The sequence below is a fragment of the Zonotrichia albicollis genome, chromosome 16 (genome assembly GCF_047830755.1).
Source record: "Zonotrichia albicollis isolate bZonAlb1 chromosome 16, bZonAlb1.hap1, whole genome shotgun sequence".
NCBI lineage: Eukaryota > Metazoa > Chordata > Aves > Passeriformes > Passerellidae > Zonotrichia > Zonotrichia albicollis.
This window is the reverse complement of record NC_133834.1, coordinates 9,244,102-9,265,415: the sequence shown is the minus strand read 5'-3', so window position 1 is coordinate 9,265,415 and position 21,314 is coordinate 9,244,102. Positions and strand designations below refer to the sequence as shown.

Here is a 21,314-nt window from a genome sequence, read left to right as displayed (position 1 = left end):
AAATCTGTACTCCCCTCTCCATGTTCATCTTCCAGATTTACACTTCTGTGCCAACAGAAAGAAAATGTCAACAGTGCCATACCTGGCCTGTTTCCCCAAAACAAAAGAAGTAACAAGCCCTTTCTCTCTAAGAAAGGACAAGTCTTGACTTTTTTTTCTAAAGGGACTCACCCAAAAGAGACTTCTTCCTATGGATTGTTTTTCACTGTTTAAATACATTTCCACAATGCTTTTTTCATTTTCAAATATGTCAGGAAAATCAGTGAAGTTAAGGAAGTGTTCTTGGTTTGTTTTGGTATTGTAGTAAACAAAATTTAATGAAAGGCACCTGTATGGAAACTATGCTCAGTTAATAAAGAAAGCTTTCTTTATTAATAGCATCACTCTTACACACACCAGTGTCTCACTTCAGTAGCAGATCTACTGACTGCAAGATGAAGTAATGCAAGAAATTAAAAAGTGTGGCACAGTTTTGCTTCCTATTTAGAAGTCAGTGTTCTTATTCCCATGTGTCAGGTCTCTGTTCATATTTTGAAATATTTTTAGTAAATCAAAAATGGAAATGTATCCTTTACACGAGTTATACTCAGTTCATTTTTCTTTAAAAATCAGCCCCCTTTAAAAAAAAAAAAAAAACAGTTTCCATTCTGCATTGTCTTTTTTGATAAGCAGTACTGTCTCTTTCCTAGGTGAATTTGTTCATAGAAATGGACTCAAATTTTTCATGTAGCCATTGGCTAGGCAGGGGAAAGGACACAATCTTAGCTAAGGAAATAGATGACAAATCATTCTCTGTGTTTCTTGCTGCCAGCCAAAATGGAGTAACACTTATTGCTTTTGCTTTGGCCTACCTAACACCCTCGATGCATTAAACTTCTGCTCACTAATAGGGTTCAGTACAGGAAAAAAAAACGTAGGAGGTGTTCTTTTTTGTTTTGTTTTTCTGATGTTGTAGTGATGAATATTATAAAAGAAGATGACTATGAACACAGCCTACATATTATATCAATTGTTGGTACTATTAACTGTTTGAACAGATAAATTATTTTTAAGCATTGCAGCCTTTTTTCAGAATATTAGTAGTGTAAAATGAGCTAGAATGGAATATTTTAGTTAAGCACTCACTTGAGGACTAAGAGGTTAGTTCAATTCTTCACTCAATGAATATATTTATAGATTGCCAAAGGGATTTACAAATCTAATTCCTTTTCAAATTAATGTTAAACCTATCCCACAACTGGAATAAGAGACAACTTATTAAAAAAAAAAAAAAAAAGCTATAGATCGTCTTTTTCAGAACATGACTAGCTATTATGTGTACTGAGTGGGTGAGTGTTTTGCCATGTGATCATGACTTTCCAAGTTTCTATCTAATCCTGCCTTGATCAGTTTCATGTACAGGATCACAGACGCTGTTAAGTAATCAAGGTAACAGACGACCTTTGCTAAGACCCACTTCAGAAACCTAATCTTTATGCACACATGACTCAAGGATATGAGAATGATTTTCCAATCCCCCATAATTCTACTTCCATAAACTCAGACAGAATATCCTTTCAGAATGCTTCACACCTGTACTTTACATAGCAAATATTTCCATTCACAGAAGCAGGACCTTTGTAAGCCAGAATTTGCAGGGATGGCTATAACTTCACTCTGTTCTGGGCTTTGTGAATGTTACCAGCCCTCTTTTTTGCCTGCACAAAGATCCTATAGAGAGAGACTGAAGCAAGAGAGAGCTTTTTGCAAATGAGCTCTGTGGATTAAAATTAAAAAAAAAAATGGGACCCATGTATTGTTTTTCTCAATTTATATTAAAATGTCTAAAGGATTATCATACCTTCCTCAACAAAAACCATCTTTGCTGAAGTGTCACTGACACACGCTGTTGACTAAAATTTCTGCAATGTGCTTTTTCCCTCAGTAGTAAAGCATATCCATATCAGCCAGTTTATAAATAGCAAATAATAGCTCATGGACTGGTGATGCATTTCAGGAGTATTTCTGTGACTTTCTCTGTTCATTACAAAATAAGCAGTTAATCAAAAAGTCATGCAGAAACTTCCGTAAAAATGAGGCTCCAGGTGTTGAGTTGATCTCTTGGACTGTCTTTCAAAGGATGACTCTTCATCTAAGCCTTAAAGATTGTGGACTACACCATCAGCAGTTGGGGCAAGAGGAAGTTTTCTGCCACACTGCACGTCCAGCAGAATGTATCCTTTCATTGCATTTCATCACTGAAGTTGCCCAATATGCTGGGATCTATTTAGACTCTTTAATGGATCTGTTTGCCTTTTTTAATGCCTTTCTCCCATCTGCTTTACTTTCATGTGCCTGGGATTAGCATAAAGAATCAGACAGGCTGCAAACTTGACAAATGTGTTATGCCTTGATTTTGAACTGCTGCGACAATCTGGTTTTGGAATATGTTGTTAAAGACACTGGGCTCTGTCCCGAGTTGCCCACCTGCCTATCCACCACTAGGCAGCCAGGATCTGGAGTGGATGGTACACAGCATTCCTAACTCTAGGTGGGGGAGGTTCTCTTTGGTATAACTCAGCCATTACACCCTGGAGACAGTTAGAACACACACATGCATGGATGAGGCAAGACTTTCATATTCCATTTTTTACCTCTCAACAGTAACTGAAAAAAATTTAAGAAATTCTACAATAGCTTTTTCTTTTTGTGTCTTCCTCTTCCCTTCCACCCTGACTCATTTTCACAGCTTAGAAATTTTACAAATAGCTCACACACTTGCAAGGGCTGGAGGAGTAGGGAAGGTCCTGCCAAAACCATTTTGCAGCTGGAGAGGGAGGGTGAGATGGCATTTGTTTACATCCTTCTGTTGAGAAGTAAAAACATTTTCCAATCTTTGAAACTGTTGGAAGAGGGAACACATCAGGCTTTCTATAATTCAGTGTTGCTGGTTTCAGAATTTGTTTCTCTATTTATGCACAGTATATCTGGGAACACTTGCTGGATTTTGTTAGGGAGAGGGTCAGGCACTGCAGATAAAAATGAACTACTGTCTGTGCAGACTCCACAATTATCCCTCACCTTCCTCAGTATGCATGTTCTGTGGTAACCCGGGCTGGGGGCACCACAGGAGCTCTGCTCAGCAAAGTTGGTCTCTCTCGGTCGCCTTGCAGGGGAATGCAGCCTGCCTGGCAGGAGCTGTTTGCTTGGCAGGGACACATGGGCTCCTCTCTCCTCTCTAGGGGCTGGGCAGAAGCCAGGGGGGAAGGGGACCCTGCTGCCTGGCACTCAGCCTTACCTGGACATGTGCTCCCGCTGGGGTCTGTGTGCCTTCTCCAGCCCTAGTTTGGTGAAGATCCCCACCAGCACCATGACTGCTACAACCCCACAGATGATGTAGACAATAAGGTTGGTTTTATCCCGGGTAGGGTCATGCAGAGGGTCGTCTATGCGGGAAGGAGGCTTCCCAGTGTTCATCCACAACGGCGTCTCATAGTTTGTGCAGGTGCTTTGATCCAGCCTTGTCTTCTTGAACTTGCAGCAAAACCTGAAGCCACAAGTGCCACAGCAGAAGATGAACTCCCCCGAGCTGCAGTTAAAGGGGGGGTCCCACTGCCCCATCACGTCAAAGTAGCCCCTGCAGAAGTCTGGGGTGGGAGGTGGCTCGGAGGGGTCTATCTGCTCCCCGAGGCTGGAGTGGTTTCCTCCCGAGAGCACCACAAAGCTCCCCAGCTGCTGGCCAGCTTTCTCCTGAGCCCGACACACCAGCGTGAGAAGGTCCGCCACCAAGTAGCCGAAGAGCAGCCGAATAAAGCCTTCCATTCTGCCTCCCAGCCCCGGCTCAGCGATGCTGCTGCCGCCGCCGCTCGAGCTGCTGGATGCTGCGCTGCGCCAGGAGCTGAACATAAAGGGGCTCCGTCAGGAGCCGGGCGTCCGCTCAGCCCGCGCTCGCCTCCAGCACCACGGACAGCCCCGAACGGGCCGGGCAGGGTCCGCAGCCCCCGCGCAGGGTCCGCAGCCCGGCCCCGCTCCGCTCCGGAGCAGCGAGCGCGCGGCACTTGTGGAGCGGAGTGCGCGTGAGAGGGAGCGCGGGAGGAGGAGGAGGAGAAGGAGGAGGAGGAGGAGGAAGAGGAGGACCGAGGGGTGGAGGTGGCGGCGGCGTGCGGGGCACCGCGCCGGGCTGGCAGAGGGGCGTGGAGGGGCCGCCAAGCGGGAGGGCTGAGGCGAGGGCGCTGCAGGGGCGGGAGGAGGAGAAGGGCGAGCGAGGAGCCTCCCCGCGCAGCCTGGTGCCAGCGCGGGCCGCCGGGGGCACCCACCCTCCGCTCCCCCGCGGAGCCCGGCGCGCTCTCTCGCACAACTCCCTCAGACACCCGCCGAACCCCGCCCGCGGCCGGGCTGCCAGGGCAGGGCGCGGGAGGCTGGACGGACCCGCCGCGGCATCTAGCCACGGGGAAGGGAGATGCGCCGTGGCGGGCGGGCGAGCGCGGTGCCAGCGGGGAGAGCCCAGCCCGTCCTCTGAGGCGGCCGCGGGAAGCTGCGTGCCAGAGACGGGGCTGCCTGCCCGCCTGTCCCCCCTGGCAGCCCCGCTGAGGGGCCGGCGATTTCTCCCTTTCTCCCTCCCTCTCCCTCTCTCTCTCTCCTCCCCTCTCTCTCTTCCTCCCTTCCAGCCCCTCTGGGGCTCTCCGTCCTCGCATCAGCCCCGCCGCAGAACCGACCCCCGCCTCACCCGCTCCCCGCCATCCCTTACATAAGAGACCTCCCGTCCCGGCGGGCGCTCCCCACAGGTGCGGCTCCAAAAGCGCGGGAGCGCCTCCTCGTCCCTCGCCTCCCTCAGCCCGCCTCACGCCGAGCGGGGTAAGGGGCAGCCGGCCCGGGCTGGGCTGCGCTGGGCGAACGTGGGGCAGCTCCGCGGCAGGAGAGCTCCTCTGCCGATAAGTAGAGCGCTCCTTCTCCCGGGAACTCTTCTCCGAGCGCTCTCCGGAGACGCACTCACCTGCGAGGCCAAGGCAGGTGCCGCGGGCGGAGCGGCGCCCATGGGGCCGCACCTCCGCTAAGGCCGGGCGGGAGCGGGCGCTGCCCCGGCCCCGGCGTGCCGAGCACAGGTACGGCGGTGCTCGCAGTGCATGCTGCCGAGCGGGGCTTTGTCTGCTAAACATGAGCTGCTCCTGCACATCATTTATTTAAAAATCTCCTTATAGTGTCAGTCAGTTGGCTCCAGAGGGCACGGTGAGGCAGCGGGTTGTTTGCGAGATACAGAATTGAAATAACTTCCCCCAAACAGAGAACTGACTCTGGGAAAGACTTTTTAGTGATTCGCTCTCCATCGCTGTTACTTAACTCTCTCATCTCTGTCGTTTGGTTCGGCGGTAACCTGTGCAAGTAGCAATAATATTATCCTGAATACTATGCTGCCACCAAATGTAGGAAATAAGCCCACTATGGCGTGATTTAACAATGTGGGCTGGTGCTGAAAGCCGCTTCCCTTTTCCTGCCTTGCCGTGGCCTCCAGGGCTGCCCTTGGCTCTGGGCAAGGCTGCTGTGCCGGGGCTGTGCCATGCCGGGCTGCCCTCCTCTCCCTCTGCATCTCCAGCGCTCTTCAGGAACTTGGGCCAAGTCCGTGTGGAGTTGTCACGCAGTAAATAAAAGGAAAGGTGAGGCAGAGGACAAAGCAGACGTTTGGAATCTGAGAGGCCTGTAGTTAGCTAATTGCAATCCTTTGCCTTCTCTTAAAAATAGACTCTAAGTACAGTGATGATTCCACTGAACGGTTTGACAGTAAGCCTGGCATCTTTGTCCAGGAGGTAGGTTAGAAAGCCCCTTTTTTTCTCAGCAGAGAAAAACAATCAGTCCCAGCCAAAAACCAGCCTTTCTGGGTTTTAATATTTAATTCTTAAAACCTCCACCTCATCAACATCCCCTTTCAAGTCTCCTCTGAAATCATATCATTCCTCCCTTGTGTATACTTCTCTCTGCTATTATTTATTATTTAACACTTTGTGATGCAGTTTGTGCTGAAAATACTGCACAAAATGAATCTTTTCCATACTTATTATTGCACCTAGAGACATTTAAGGTCCAGTCTGTCAAGCACTTAAGATCATGCAAGTTTCTCTGTTGATTTGACAGCTAGAAAGCTGCTTAAATATTTTGCATGATTAATGCTATACATGTACGGAAATAATAACATCCAAAACCGATTTATTTTATAGGTTATTAATCCTGACCAAATATGGTCCAAGTTTCTTGTTTTGCTGAGTTCCTAGGGGTTTCCTTGAGAATTTCTCTACAAAAAAGAAGCCCAAAGGATTTAGGTTAGAACCTGACATCTGTGGGATTCATGTCCATAAGATCAGAACTCAACCCTAAGTGACATGTGCTTGGCAAAAAGCAGGAGGGTGATCAAACCTTCTTGAAAAAAAACCATTTTTTATAGCACCAAAAGATTTTGGATCAGACCCATGGAACCCAGAACCCAAAAATCATGCTATCCTTAATTAATTTTAAATTACTTCAGTTGTTATGCTTTCTCTGCCAGTTAGTTGTATTAGCAGTGATTTTAGCTGTACCACATCTTAGAATTCTAATAGTGAGCTGGAGTTGCTCTAGACTGGGGCACAAACCATTTTTACTAGACCTGTGGCAATTTGCTTTAACGGCTTCATAGCATATATTTCTAAGAACACTGGCATAACCAAAATATAAACCCATTTGTTACAATAAATGGAAATAAAACTAGTTGAGAGAAATTAGTATTATGCACAGTACTGAGTACATTTTGGGTCATTGTGTGATTTTATAAAAGTTTTCATGATTAAATCAGTCAATAAGTGTCTTATTTATTTCAGGTATGCTTAACAAGTTGAGAAACATCAAAGATTTCCTGGTTTCACACCATCATCTTCCACTTTCAAGACTTCAAGAATTTCAAGACTTCTGTTTTTGACATTGCTTTAAGGTAAGTAATAATTGCCTACTTTTCTGCAGATTTATCCCATAAGGAATGTTCTTTGCCTGTGAAATAACTGAGAGGATGAATGTTTCAACCTGAACCTACAGAATTCTCTTGACTCAAGTGCATATCCATTTAATTAAGTGGAATTCTTACTTTAGGCAGCAGCCATATACAAAATTCTTGTTATATTTTCCCCCTAATTTATTTGACTTGTTTTCACCAAGATGATATGAATCAATGGCAATACTTGTGGTTCAACTTTAACCTAGAAAATAGGCACCTTTCCTGGTAAATTCAGTAGCAATGTGTACTCATGTCACAGGGAAGCTGCATATACACTCATACTCTATGGAATTCTGTGTGGAATTGTATATAGAACTGATTCTTGCAGGGGTTTTTTATGTAAATAAGAGAGTTTGAAAATGAGTAAAGTTAGGAGAGAAAGTCAGTGAGTTAGCTTGAATGTTGAGGTGGGGGCAAGTATGAAGAGTATAGAACAACTAGACCATATGGAGCCTGCTGTAGTGGGGTGTCTGGATGTAGATACAAAACGTTTTGTGGCTAGAGAACAGAAGAAGTGATGGTTCTTCTGTGCCAGATCAAGTGGCAGCAGGTTTGCAATCACTGTCTGTGAAAGAACAGTTCAGTGGTGGAAGATGTCTGCTGGGCAGCACTAGGGAAGCTTGAGACCTGGAAGTGTCTTAGCAGACATGAGTTAAAGAACTCTTTAAAGAAGGAGTTAAAGTGTGTTTTACAAAGAGGCTAAAAGTGACATAATGTTTATGGATACTGAAAAAAAATCCTGTGATTCACAAATACTGTAAACACCATGAATCACACAACACAGAAGTTTGGGGTTTTTTTAACAGCTCTGCATTCTTGAATTTGCACAGATCAGAGAGCTCCATTTGCTTCTATCAAGTTCTGTCCCTCTGGTATGAGCAGTGTCCTTCCCCAGAGGTATTAGTCTTGCTGGGTGGTTAAAATGCATTTGGTTTTAGTTACATAGCAAACACTTCATGAGCCTTTTTGCTCTTTTAACCAGTGACTGCAATCATTAGTGTATCAGTACAGCAGTGTGTGAAATCCCAACCTGCATTGTGTTGACACTAAATACACTTCTGCTTTTATAAATAGTGAGCACACATCTAACTAAACTTTCCCTTTTCTTTAAAAAAGATGCTTATACAGACTAGGACAGAAGCAGCTTGTTCTCATAACTTCATGGATTCATAGCAATTTTAACAGGAACATCTCACATTGAGCACTTTGTTATTGTCATTAGGTCTCAAAAAATACACTTTGCATGTAGCAAAGGGATCACCATCAAGAGATTTTAATGAACCAAGAGGTGCTGCATGAATAAAAAACCATGAGAGACTTGGTTTTATGGCTTACTGAGAAGGAATATTATAATTTATTGCAATTCTATAATGTAGAAATTACCTTTCTAACCTAATATTTTCCTCTTCAATCTTCTAGTAAAACCTAAACTGTGATAATTACGTGGGTTGGGTTTGAGGCAGGCAGTAACCACAACCACATTTGGAGTGGACTTCATGAAATCCCAAGAGTTCTTGTAGCTTCAGCTTAATTCAAAGGAGATTAAGAAAATTCAGATACATGTAGGAGGTAAACAGAGCACTTGCAAATAAACATACAAGAGCAAATACATGTATAGTGCAAATGTCTTCAGTTTACAGCAGTGGGAAGGAAGTGCCAACAGGTCTAAAGCAGCTTCCAGCAGTGCAGCTGAAAACGAGCTGTGCCCTCAGGTTTGCTGTTGCACAGCTACTGCTCTGATCCTGAACAAGGAAAGCTGACAGCCAGTTTCTCTCTTGGCAAAACTGACGTTACTTTTGAATTGTAGCACTATTGCCAGTACCAGTGAACAAGGTCTGTTCCTGCTTGTTACAAATTAGACTGACATGGAATTTATTTAGACCTGGAGTGATTGACCAGGTGTCTGAGGATTACTGCAGCTCATTGCAAACTTGTGCCAACAAAATCTTTATCTTGTTAACAAAAAAAAAAAAAAAAAAAAAAAAGATAAAAAAAGATAAATAAAAGCTACACAGGATCAAAAAAATTGGAACTGTTTTTGTATCTTTCCAAAAGCAAATCACCTTTGTTCCCATGAGTTCAACTTTTCAGGGCAGAAAGGAAGACTTTCCAAACAGGCCTAAAATGGCATTAAAAATTGTCAAGGTTAAAGTGAGTATAATAGGCTGTGTACTGTGCCTGAGCATAGAGGAGCTGTGCTTAGATATAGAGCAGGACACATAGGAGAGAAAATTTTCTGATCATCTGCTGTTTGACTCTGGCATATGTTAGACCAGCTGAGGAGCAGATCTAACCAATACCTCTTCTAAAACTCCTCAGCAGCTGAGATAAAGAGGTAGACAAGTTTAGTCTGCAATGTGCATTCTTCAGGCCTGGAACATCCATGGACAGAAGGCAGAACAAGAAGTCAAATCCATGAGTCAGTTAAAGTCTGCCAGTTTCAGCACTAATAACCCTCAAGGGCTATAAAAGTGAGCTGTAAACCTCAGAAATGAACAACTTGATCTTCACAGAAAGGTAAATTTGCTGTATTACTTAACTAACAAAATATTTTAGCCACCATATATTTTGCATGTCTTCCAAAATGTTCTGTCAAGCAACCAAAATCAAAAATTCTTACTGAAAATTAGACCTTTTTTGTGTGCTTCCCTGATAATAAGCTTTAATGATGTCTCCCTGTATCACTGTCACAACATGCCCATCAGGAGCTTGATGTATTTTGAGTCTTACATATAGTACTAATATATAGATGCAGGAACTTTCAGATTTATGAATAAGAAAATTTCTCTTGACAGTTCCATTTTTAAAGGATGCTAACTGTTAAAAAGATGTTCAGTATTTTAAAATGCTAAGTCACGAGACAGAGGAAATAAGTGGCTCAAAGTAATTATGGTCAGAGTTCTGTGATACCTTTTTAATTCTGTGACACAGTTGTCAGTGGCAGGTGATGCTGTCACCAGTTTTCAGGTGGCTGTCAGATTCACTTATGTGACTGTAGGCCTGGCCAAGAGGGTCAGGGTTCAAGAAGGTTAAACATCCACAGACCAGCTCAGTATCTATGAAATTCAACAACTCTCTTCTCACTATTTAAAATGGAAACTGCACTGCACTGAGTGATTTTGCTCAAGAGATGCTGAATAATCACAGCTTACATGAAACCACCAGATGTCTGAGTGGTCAGTACATCTGAAACCGGGTCACATATTTGAAAGGCCAATAATGAATTCAGAAACTGAATTTAGGCCCATATGTTGGAAAGCTGTTGACGTGCACAAACACACACACAGGTTCCAGACCACGCTTGTGGGCAGATGGTAGCAACTGTCCCTTCTTGACTCCACTTGACAGCCAACTGTAAAGAGCAGTGCTAAAGCTGCCTCCAAAAAGATTTGCTCCTCTGTCCTTTAGCATGAAAGGCAGTGAGAAGACATAACCCATCAACCAGGTAGAATGACAGATGGGTCAAAAAGCCAGGAAGATTTCAAGGTGGAAGAGTAAATGCAATTCCTTATATTTTCTTTCTAGACAGCATTCTGATAATGCTAACAGTATTCATCATTAATATTTCTGTTACACCTACATAAATGCAATATCTATCTAGAACATCTGTCTAGGCACTCTGTTTTACTATCTTGAATGAAAAGGCATCAATCTAATTTTCTTGCTCTTTGCATAAAGCCAATATTAAACTGAAAATTTAATGCATAGAGTAGCTAATGTGTAGCAGAACATTTTTAATAATTTTTGGTGGTTTTATGACATATATTTGCCTAGAGGTTTTTTTATTCTTGTGAAAGTGCGGTGACCCCACAGCTGGATAAATAATAGGAGAAATAAAAGGATTTTAACTGCATTGTGAAATGCACATCAGGGAGTCTTAAGAAGTGCTGCAAAAAGATGCTGACAGCAGATTCTTGTGGTATCTTTTTGTTGTAGTGTTTACTTAAAATCAGCAGATTAACCTACTAAATATAATCCAATGTTAATAAAATATTTAGGATATCTGTTCCCTAATACATATATTTTGGAGATTATTGCAGAGTACAATAAGGTTAAACACAGTTTTATGACAAAAAACTGGCATCTGAGAGTACAGCTTCAGAATGGAATGTTTAATCCATTCTGATTGTAATCAATATAGCCAAGAAACTCAGGAGTAAAATGTAGAGAAGTTGTAAAAGGGATATTTCAGTGTAATACGGAAATAATATATATATGTGTATATATAAATACACAAACATATATGTACACACAGACACATCTGTAGGGGCAGTTGTAACAGGATACTTGGTAAGAGGACAACTCACAATTTTCTTGGGTGTGTGTGGGAATTAGTCTGCCATTCTCTCCCACACACCTGATAGAAAGCTGGCCTTTTTGAAGACAATTTTGTAATTTCTATACACCTTGAACCCTTAAATAGGATTTTCCAGTTTAACGAATTCTCCCTGTGAATTTAGGGATTGATCTTCTTTAAAAAGAAAAAATAACAAAATTAAAAAGGAAATTGCTCATAATTTCTATGCAAACTAGAGCAGTTGACATGAGCCTTGATAATATGATTAAGAAAGACATAATTTACATGGCTGAACAATAGGATCATTTTCCTACATAAACAATGCAAATATTTCAACACATAAAATGACCAGAAATGAAAAAGAGCAGATATCTCATAATACCCAATTATCTCACTTGTTTCTGTCATAATGTTTAGCTCAAGTTAACAAAAAAAAAAGAAAACACTAAAACACTTGCACAGCAAGATCAGAAATAGATCCTCCATGCAAAGCCTCAGCCTGGGTCCAGTTTTCAAATTTTTTGTCTCATTGCACAGGATGTTTTTAGTATTAGGTCTGTTGACTATCTAATTATTGATAGCTGTATGCAATGGAGTGAAGACTTCACTCTAAGGAACAAGATTTTATAAGTTTATTCTTATTGAGATGTTCTTTATAGTATGTAATATTCTATTTCTTTCAATGGGGTAATTTTATAATGCTTGTGTTCTTCATAATGAAAGCAAACCCAAAAAAAAAAAAAAACATCCAGGAAAAGTCAGACAAAAATACTAAGGCTAGAGTCTGATGCTTATTATGTGAGAAAATGTAGAAATATGTAAGGAAATAATATTTCCACTAACAACACAGCTGTAAGCTCCAGCACATCTGCTGTACATTGCTGCAGATGCATTCAGGCAGCTCTCAGGTGTCTCTGTGCATCAATCCATGGAAGCCCAAGGGAGGCAGCTCTGCTGGCACAGGGATAAGCAGAGCTCTCTGGCACACACACTCAGGGAGGTGCCTGCACTGCTGGGGAAAGCAGGAAAAATCAGCAGGGTATTCAACAGCTCCTCTTGTTTCCACCTCCCTGCCTCCATCCATCCTAAGCATCTTCTCTGTGCTCTGTGTAAAGGGATGAGGGCTCCTTCTCACTCCCTTCCCGACCTTTCTGGAGCTGGAATTTTCTGGGACAAGAGAACAGTCATCTCTGTACCATGTACAGATACAATTTTCCCAGCAACTGACTTACAGCTATGGAGTTGAATCCCTGAGGAATCTCAGCTCCTTAAGAACAAAATGTAAAATCCCTTATTTTCAACTGCTTGTTCAATTATCCTAGCAATAGCAACAACCACAAAGCCATCCCTCCTAGGACTCAAGGAAGAACTACAGATCCTTTACTGTGGCTACACTCAGAACTTGTAAAGGTGTTTTGATACCATGGTGATGAACACAGAATAAATGCCAAGACAGGCAATGGATCCAGCTGGCACCTCTCCCTCCTCCCCCACACATCATGGTGTTCACCACAACAAGTTTATGATTTTGTCCTAAAGATCTGTTAAGTCCTGTTGGCCTTTATGAATTTACTTGCAGAAATCACAAAATGCTCTCTTCCCTTTGATTTAGTCTAGACTGTGTGAGAGGTGCATTATTTTTTTCAGCAATGACACCCATATGATACATCATTCTCTTGAAAAAAACCTCCTCTAAAACCCTAGCTGATAAATAAATGTGAATATTCCTTCTTGGAAAAAAAATTATATACTTGTCTTCTCAATCAGTTTAGGAAAGTTTTACCCAGAATGGTGTTATTATATTTGCTCAGGTCAGATTTATTGTTCAGAAGCTCAGAAAGTCCTCTAACTTCTACCTTGTAATTTTCTGTTTACACTGGATTTATTTCAGGATGAGGGGGTTTGATTTTTTTATTTAGAACATGAGATAAATACTTGCTAGGCTAGGTTATGTAAGAACTCAGAAATATTACAATTCTCTTTTCTTACAGGAAAAGTGTGAAAAATAATAGCAGTCTCATTGATTCACTACATCTTTCTTGAGATATTTACTAACTCTAAGTTTTAAATAGTAAACAGTGCTATTTTAAATTTACAGTTTATTCCAGTTGCACAGTACAAGGATGCCATTGTGCTTGACACTACTTTGTGTCCTTGCTGGCAGCTTCATTAGAAGTCAAAGGCTGAGGGGGTATGGGCAAGGTGTAAATCTTTCAGCTGCAGAGTATTCTCAGGACTAAGTAGAAGAAATGTTGTTGCAAGGGATGCAGACATTTATAAACCAAGGTTTATAAATCTGTTATTCAGTGTATTAAAATTAAAAATTAAACATTTTTCACTGAGAAATTAATTTTGAAAGTACTTTAGCTACTGAAATATTTTATCTGTTTATATACCTGGATGCTTCCAAAACAGTTACATTTCAAAAGATGAAGTACTAGGTACTGGGATGAATATTAGCAGATGAAATTCTATGGACTTAAATGAGACCAGGGCTCCTTTTAGCCAGGATGAATTTCACTCTTTATTTGCTTGAGTTGCAGAAATTTGATTAACCAAAGTTTATCCAGAAGCAAATTAGTGCTGAAGTGTGAAAATCAGAGCATTGAGACTACTATCACAGCCCTGTGCTGGTTTTTTTTATCCAAAGAGTCCAATTAAGCAAACCTGGCAGAAACCTTAAAAGTAAGTGTCCTCTGCTGGTTGCTAGTAAAGAATTGATCTCTCCTTTTTTGAGAGAAACAGTACCTGTTTGCCCAATGAGGAGCTGAAGGAGAAAAATAGAGTGTAATACCAGAACTACACAGATTTCTTCTGGCTCTGGAGGCCAAGAGAAAAGACTGGAAATTCTAGTACCCGTCTGCTTATAATAAAATTATTTCTGGCAGACAGCAAGGTAACAGATGCTTCTTCATGTCAGGGCTTCCCAACCTGCTCCTGGGCAACCTTTCCATCCTTGCTCACACTAGCTGGACTTCAGTTCTTGTGGCACATCAAGGGCACGAACAGCCCACGTGCAGATCTCTCAGTCCTCTCAAATGCACAGTGGGAGGATCTCTGCATCCTTTCAAATGCACTACAGTTTAACAACACTTATAAAATTGCCCCTGCACAAGAAAGAAATTTAGCCTTAAATAAACAGTTTGTTCAGCCCCCAGAAATTTGCTGGAAAAAGCTTGGGGCAAACACAAGTTACAGTTTACTACAGTTTGCCTGAAAATAAATATGTAAATCAACCTGCTTTTCAGTTAAATTTGACCTTCTCTAGAGACAAATTAGACTTGAAGGTTTTTAGAGAAGCGAATGGAATATTTTCTTTCCCACCTGCCTTTTCCAGCAAGGAATGCAATGATCTCCATCTAGGTAAGCTTGGAAGTATAATAATGAATGATTTTCTGCTAGAAGCTCAGCTCTGGCAAATTCTCACCAGTTCAGAATTATTTAATACTTTTTGCAGAAATCATCACAACGAAGACTAGATTAGATTAGAATTGCTTGTGAACTGCTAGTTTAAAAGGAGCAATAAATATTATATATTTATACATATAATGTATAAATGTATACAATGTATACAATAAATATTGTAGTGAAGTGTAGCTGGTTGATAAGTATTACATCGTATTTTGTTCATCAAATAGGCATAGTAAGATCTTCACCCATTGAATCCAATTCATCACATTTTTTTTATATTGTATACATAATTTGTGTATATATACATTATATATATACATAGATATGCTTTTCCCCAGAGTCAGTTGCTCTGTTCCAAATGTCTGATTTTAAAATGTTTTTCCATACTGCTTGTTTTGGAGAATAAACTGAAGTGCAGATTCAGACACATTATTGTATTCTTCTTAGCATGCTGAGCTCTTAAGATGTTTAAAAATATTGTGGAACTGCAAAAAAGACACAGTCAATTAATTCCTTTATTTGAATAATTAAACATTTTAAATACTCCCTCCATACCTTATGTTCAGCTCTAGATCTATTATTAATAGCAGCTGATACTGTATGCTACAGGAGACTGTTAGGCACAGGACTCCTAGAACCTGGGGAGGAGAATGTTTCCTGGCACTATGAATTTACCTAAACAATGGCAAAGTTGTCTTGTTCTAATTCAAACATGTTTCACACCACACTAATTACTCCATATGAATGTTGTGCTTTTATTTTAATGAAAAATTCAGCACAGTTAATTATTCCCAAAAAATTGTTATGTTTGATGAATCCATCCAATTGCATTCAACAAAAATGCTAATGACACTTCACTGGTTTTGAGTTGCTTGTGGTTTAACACTCATTTTTGAATGAGCCTGACTATGTTTCATAGCAGGAAGGTCTTAGGCCCATCTGGTTTTAAAGCTGGAAATGGGTGGCACAGTTCATTCTGCCACAGAGCACATTGGGGACTGTTGGATGTAGCATCCCCTCATTGGTAGCTGGCTGTTGCACACAGCCCTCTGCAATCCCTACTGTGTATTCCTGCAACCAACTGGCAACATCAAAATGATCTTTAAGGGTTCCAAGTCATCTGCACAAGAGGCACTTGAGTTAATTTCTATATTTTGCCTGATCTACAGGGGACATATCTTTATGGTGATCATCCTTCAGCAAATGTAGGAATGGATCAATAAGACCAAGCAATATTTCCATGAATAAAATTTTATTTCTCCCTTGTTTCAAAACCAGAAGAAATTCAAAGAGTGGGAAAGCCACTTTTCTATGTCAATTAGTCTAGATTTTTATGCTTGGACATTGGCCTCTGTTACATTTGTAACAGAGATTTGAAAACTACTGGAGCATTAAAAATTTGAAAGAACACTCTGGGAATACAGACAGTGTTTGCTGTCGTTGACTTAGTTGTTATGAATAAGTACAACTGGAAGGAATCTGAAAAAAATCATTGCAAACACAGGGAAGGAGTCTGGTGGCTGAACTTAAGGGTAGTACAAAACAGGTGGATTACATTTGCCTTGTAGGGCATGCAATCTTGTCCTCATCTATAATTAATTTTAAAAGTAGAAGCTTTGTGGTGCATGTTATGTCTTCACTCATAAATCAGCCTCTGTGTGCCTCTACCTGTGTCCAAATTTTCTGTTATTTCTTTTTACCCAAGGCCTGTAAAACACCTACAGATCTTTAGACCAGGAATCTGAGGGAGGTGGAAAATGTAATTTATTGCTGAGATAATACTGTTGAAAAATGGATCCTTCTGTTATCTAATACAATCATTAATAGGAAAAGAAAGGTCCTTGAAATTCTGAGAAACAAAAGTGCTAGGCACAGCTGAAGGAGAGTCCACACTGAAACCTAAAAAAAAAATCAAGTACTATTTAATTTTCAAATCACATTTCCTACAAATTAAAATAAGGGGTTTGTAATAGCGATAATTACCTATTCAGCATCCTTCATCAGTCTCTGAACTCATTTTCTTCAGTCATTACTTGAGTGAAAAAAAAATTAAATGGGTCATTTATGGTTTAAATTAATCTGTGCTTTTCCCGGAGTACCTCCTTTGTTCACCTCCAGCTTTAATTACTGAAAAACATTTTGTTTTATAGAAATCTGTGGCAAAATAGATGCATCCTTCATAGTCATCCTATTTCAGGAAGTACAGTGACTGCTATATTAGTGACATCACAGATGGTAAAGTCAATTTTAAGATCTACTTCACATGCAAAACCTGGCACACAATATGAGTGAATGCTAATGTGTAGAAGAGTTCTAGGAAGAGTTTAGCAAACATAAATCATTCTCCAAAGCAGCAAAGATTCTCTGAACCACTGATGCAATTTATTAGGCTGCATTTTGAGGGGAGAGTAGTGGCAGAGTGGGACTCAGGAAGGCCAATCAACAAGAGGATTTATGTGCCTGATTGATGTACAACCACCTTTTCCACTTCAGAAAACCTAAGTGGAACCTTGTCCATGTAGAGGACATTTCTGTGGTGCCAGACTTCCCTCTGTAGCAGAAGCTGCATCTTTGCAATGTGGAATGACAATGAATTCTCTTTCAGAAGACTCTTTTGTAGTCACTCTTTTTTCTTCTCAAAGTCATCTGATGTCACTGTCTATCTCTTTATATCCAGTTTGTTGTATCCTGTCAGATGGTGATGTACATGTGCTTCTGAGAAATATATTTGGTTAAAATTTAGGTGAACAAAAAAAAAAAGACATTTTTCTGAAAGAAAATGAAATCTCTTTACAGAAGGAAGGAAAAAGGAGGTATCAGTTTTTTCAAAACACCCAAATTACTCGTATGTCACCTGTAATGCAAAAGTGAGATTTTCTAGTCTGAAAAGAATTATGCTTTGAGCAAGGAAACAAAGAGATTCATCCAGTACATTTGCAACACATTTTGGATTAACCAATGTAACAGGAAAAGACCAATGCCCTTGTTCTACGCCTAGTTGAAAAATATCAAAGTGCACTGATTGTTAATTGAATTTTAATACTTGAAAGATTGCTGCTTCTTTGGGGTTTTTTGGACAGAAATAGCAACTGTGGTTAACAATCACCAGGGCTTTTATTTTTTTATAATATATGTCATTTATCAGCAAAGGAGAAAGGACTCTCAAGAGTCATGCATATAGATACATAAACTAAATACTAATTTTTCTTTCAGTTTTCTGGTTTTGCTTCTACATTAATGGAAAATCTATTTGTTTAAAATAAGACAAGTCCAACAAGTCCAAATTTGAGACCAAGTTGTGAAATAAAAGGTTTTAAACCCAAATTTTCTTCTTAGACCAAGTCAAATAGTATATACCTGAAACCTGCAGTACTCTAAAAACATACAGATATATGTGGATATATACAATAAATAGTTTCTTCAGATCTATTTATATTCCTAATTCCCTTCCATTTGTGACTGGACAGGATGAGCAACAGGACTCATAAACTTTATATAGTGGGCAAATGCTGCCCAAATCTGATGGCAAAAATTCTGGAGAGCAGTTAAGCCAGAAAGTTCTTATAGTTCAGGATGAGGTGGCAGTCAATCACAAATATTCTACATTATTTTGGAAATGGACACTTCAATTAAAACCTTGGGGGTTTTTTTCATTCAGGTCAAGCCCTGCTGGACTCCTATGCAATTTGTATGTGTATAGCACTTTCAAGACAAACTCATGACCCAAATATCCATGACTTTTCAGGAGCAGACACTGAATGTGTCAAGGATATGCACCAGATCAAATAATTCCTCCTAGTCTGGCTCTCTCATTCCCTGGAGTCTTTACTAATCAAGAATTTCGAATCTGCTGGTAGCCCAGGTCTCAATCATTCAGTGAAAGGTGTGAGTTCTCAGTGTACCTGAAAATGAAATCTCAGGACACAGAATTCTAAAATCAGAGGCACCCTGAATAAAGTAGGACTCTTGAATATTTGGGAGCACAGAAAATTAAAAAGACATCTTAAAAAATGAGCAATAGCTCTAGATAGAACCTGTATCTGTGTCAGAAATTGGAATTCAGTGTGCAAAACAAATTGAGTTAAATAGTGTGTTTAACTCATTACATCAACTTTTATATCTCTCATAGTTACAGTGATTCAAGGAATATATTACAGGTTTCTTGAACAAATGGAGCCTGCCCACACTAAATGAGTCAGATAAAAATCAATTACATAGTGGATTTTTAGCTGTGGAAATAATCAATGTCATCATTGTTCCCTTCCTAGCAACATAATATTGGTCCTGGTCAACCAATCCCTTTAAGCTGGCTTGTGCAAAGCATTTTTAATATTTTTGATATTATTTTATGGGCCTTTTGAAAATGGAAGGCCATTTGGTATCAAGGCCAAATATTAACAGAGCCTTTTTTTAACATTGCTAACACTCTTCAGTGCAGTAATTCATTTTTACTGTAGTAATTCATTTTTGTTTGTATTGAATATCAGACCTTATGTTTTATCATATTATGTAATGTTTTAGGCTCAGATTGCTAAATTTACTTCTAATAGTGTAGCCATCCTGGAGTCTCAGCAATGCAGCAGGACACAGGAGTGTACTGGTAAGAGATACTACTCTAAGTTTCCTGATTTTTATCCATTAACTGTTCTTGGGGAAGGAGAGGAGCTGTATCCTGTGCCAAACCTCCCAAAATGTTGCATCTGCTATCAATGCTGATCTGTTCAAGGACTTACAGGGAGAAGAGATTCTTAAAAAACAGAAAATACATTGTATGTGCTATTTATTTTGAGCATGAGTAAATCTAAATTCTTTCTAAACAAATACAATTATATGTAATTCTATCATGAGATTTTATCAATTTCCATTATTTTCTCCAACTTATCCCTCAAGGACTCATATATATCAGCAGGCACTGAAAACAGATGTTGATATTGCTGTGTGTATTGTTTACACCTCCAACTTTCATTGGATTCCCTGAATTCCAGATGGCACATAGTCATTCTATTCTATATATAAGATTTAAATGGTTTCGTTTCAAATCTGCATATCTGTCTGTGCATTGTAATTTCAATTCCAATGTTTAGACCAACCTTGTTATATCCTTTTCACCTTTTGTACTCTTCCAGTTTTGTTCTCTGTCATCCTGTAATTTGCTGAGATTAGAAAAAGGATTCTCATTCTTAAACCACAGCCTTGAATATTTTGCTCTTTATTTCAATTTCTCAATAGAGATAGTAAATTTTAGAATAATTTATTTGTTTTATTAGGACTTTATCTAGGTCTGTCAAGGTGCATACAGTCTTACTTTAAACTGCAGTAAAAAATAAGGCAGAATGTCTGTTACTGGATTCTTCAGAACTTCCAAGAACTGTAAGTCTTGGCAGCATGATCTAAAGCACACTCAAGTACGTCTTACGAGATCTGGACTCCACAGATCTGCACTATTCTATTCACAGCCCTTACTAAGCTAAATCTTACATAAGAATTTTATTTTCAATGCCTGCCTTTTCCACTTTTAATCTCTTATTTCCAATATACTGCATGCCCTTCCAGAATGGTACATTTCCCTCTGTATGTTCACACTAACTTCATAAAATTAGTAAAACTCTCAATTTATACTCTCTATAAGAGGAGACACGTGCTACTGTAAATTATTTATGCAGTGCCATTATATTCATGACACTTTGTATAACAAATCAAGTCCTATGACAAAATTCTGATGCTTTATCTAGGCCCCATCTGGAATGAGTCCATGAAAATCTATAATTAAACCAACATAGATCAGTAGTAACTTTGAACAACTTAGTCATAGTAAAATGAGTTTAGCTGTATAGCATTTGGTCCATGAGCTTGGCTTCAAAAATGCATACTTCAAATTTGGCAGAGTAAAGGAAGCAAGAGAGAGCTGAAATCCCTCTCCTGCATACACAGTCCTGATTCTCAGTTCTCACGTTTATAAGCAAATGTTCCTTTATTTCTGCAGATGAAAACACTTCTGCACTCAGGCTGTAAAATCACAAGAAAATGTGTTTAAATTACAAAACTAAAATTTCTCATGGCCTCCTCATTACCGTAAGTAATGCTCAAGGTGATCTAAGATCAAAGGATTCCATTTGAAGAGGAGGCAACATAGGCAGGCGGCACACTCACCATCATCACCTAGAAAGAGCTGAGCATCCTGAGGCTCATCCATGATCCATCCTGCCAAGACATCAAATAGAACAGAATACAAGTACTGACAACAGAATTTTGTAGAGGAGAGCACCCTATACATGTCTAGAAAAAAAGAGCTGTGAAATTACAGACTTGGATAAATCTAGAAGATTTTACAATCTCCATATCTGCCAGGTCTGATTCAATCTTTCAGACATGCATAACTTGACAAGAAACATGGTTGCCTTTAGCAACACATCCAGGTTAAGTAAGACAAAGGTAATTCAGGTGCTGATCACAATCTCATGTCTTTGTGCTCCAGAGCCACACTATGCTGCCTTGCCAAAACAATCTACATTTTTTAGCCTGATCTTGATGTTATTTCACATGCAAAATTAATTCTGACTTTAGCTGAAGTCATGCAGCAGTCATATATCCTGGTTTATAGCTGCTCAGCCC

General features: G+C 40.1%; 2 protein-coding genes across 2 annotated transcripts in view; one reads left to right on the top strand and one right to left on the bottom strand.

The window, feature by feature from the left end:
• Positions 1 to 4,675, bottom strand: part of SHISA9 (shisa family member 9) — a 176,675-nt gene extending 172,000 nt beyond the window's left edge. The window contains 4 exon segments of the mRNA XM_005487664.3: positions 3,278 to 3,894; positions 3,897 to 4,002; positions 4,004 to 4,293; positions 4,296 to 4,675. Coding sequence (XP_005487721.2) covers positions 3,278 to 3,894; positions 3,897 to 4,002; positions 4,004 to 4,293; positions 4,296 to 4,673 — 1,391 coding nt within the window. The 5' untranslated portion in view covers positions 4,674 to 4,675.
• A 2,242-nt stretch (positions 4,676 to 6,917) lies between these two features.
• The window catches only part of CPPED1 (calcineurin like phosphoesterase domain containing 1), a 54,105-nt gene continuing 39,708 nt past the window's right edge, over positions 6,918 to 21,314 (top strand). Inside the window, exon 1 of the mRNA XM_026793855.2 lies at positions 6,918 to 6,934. The gene's annotated coding sequence lies outside the window, so the exon portion shown is untranslated. The remainder of the gene's footprint in view (positions 6,935 to 21,314) is intronic.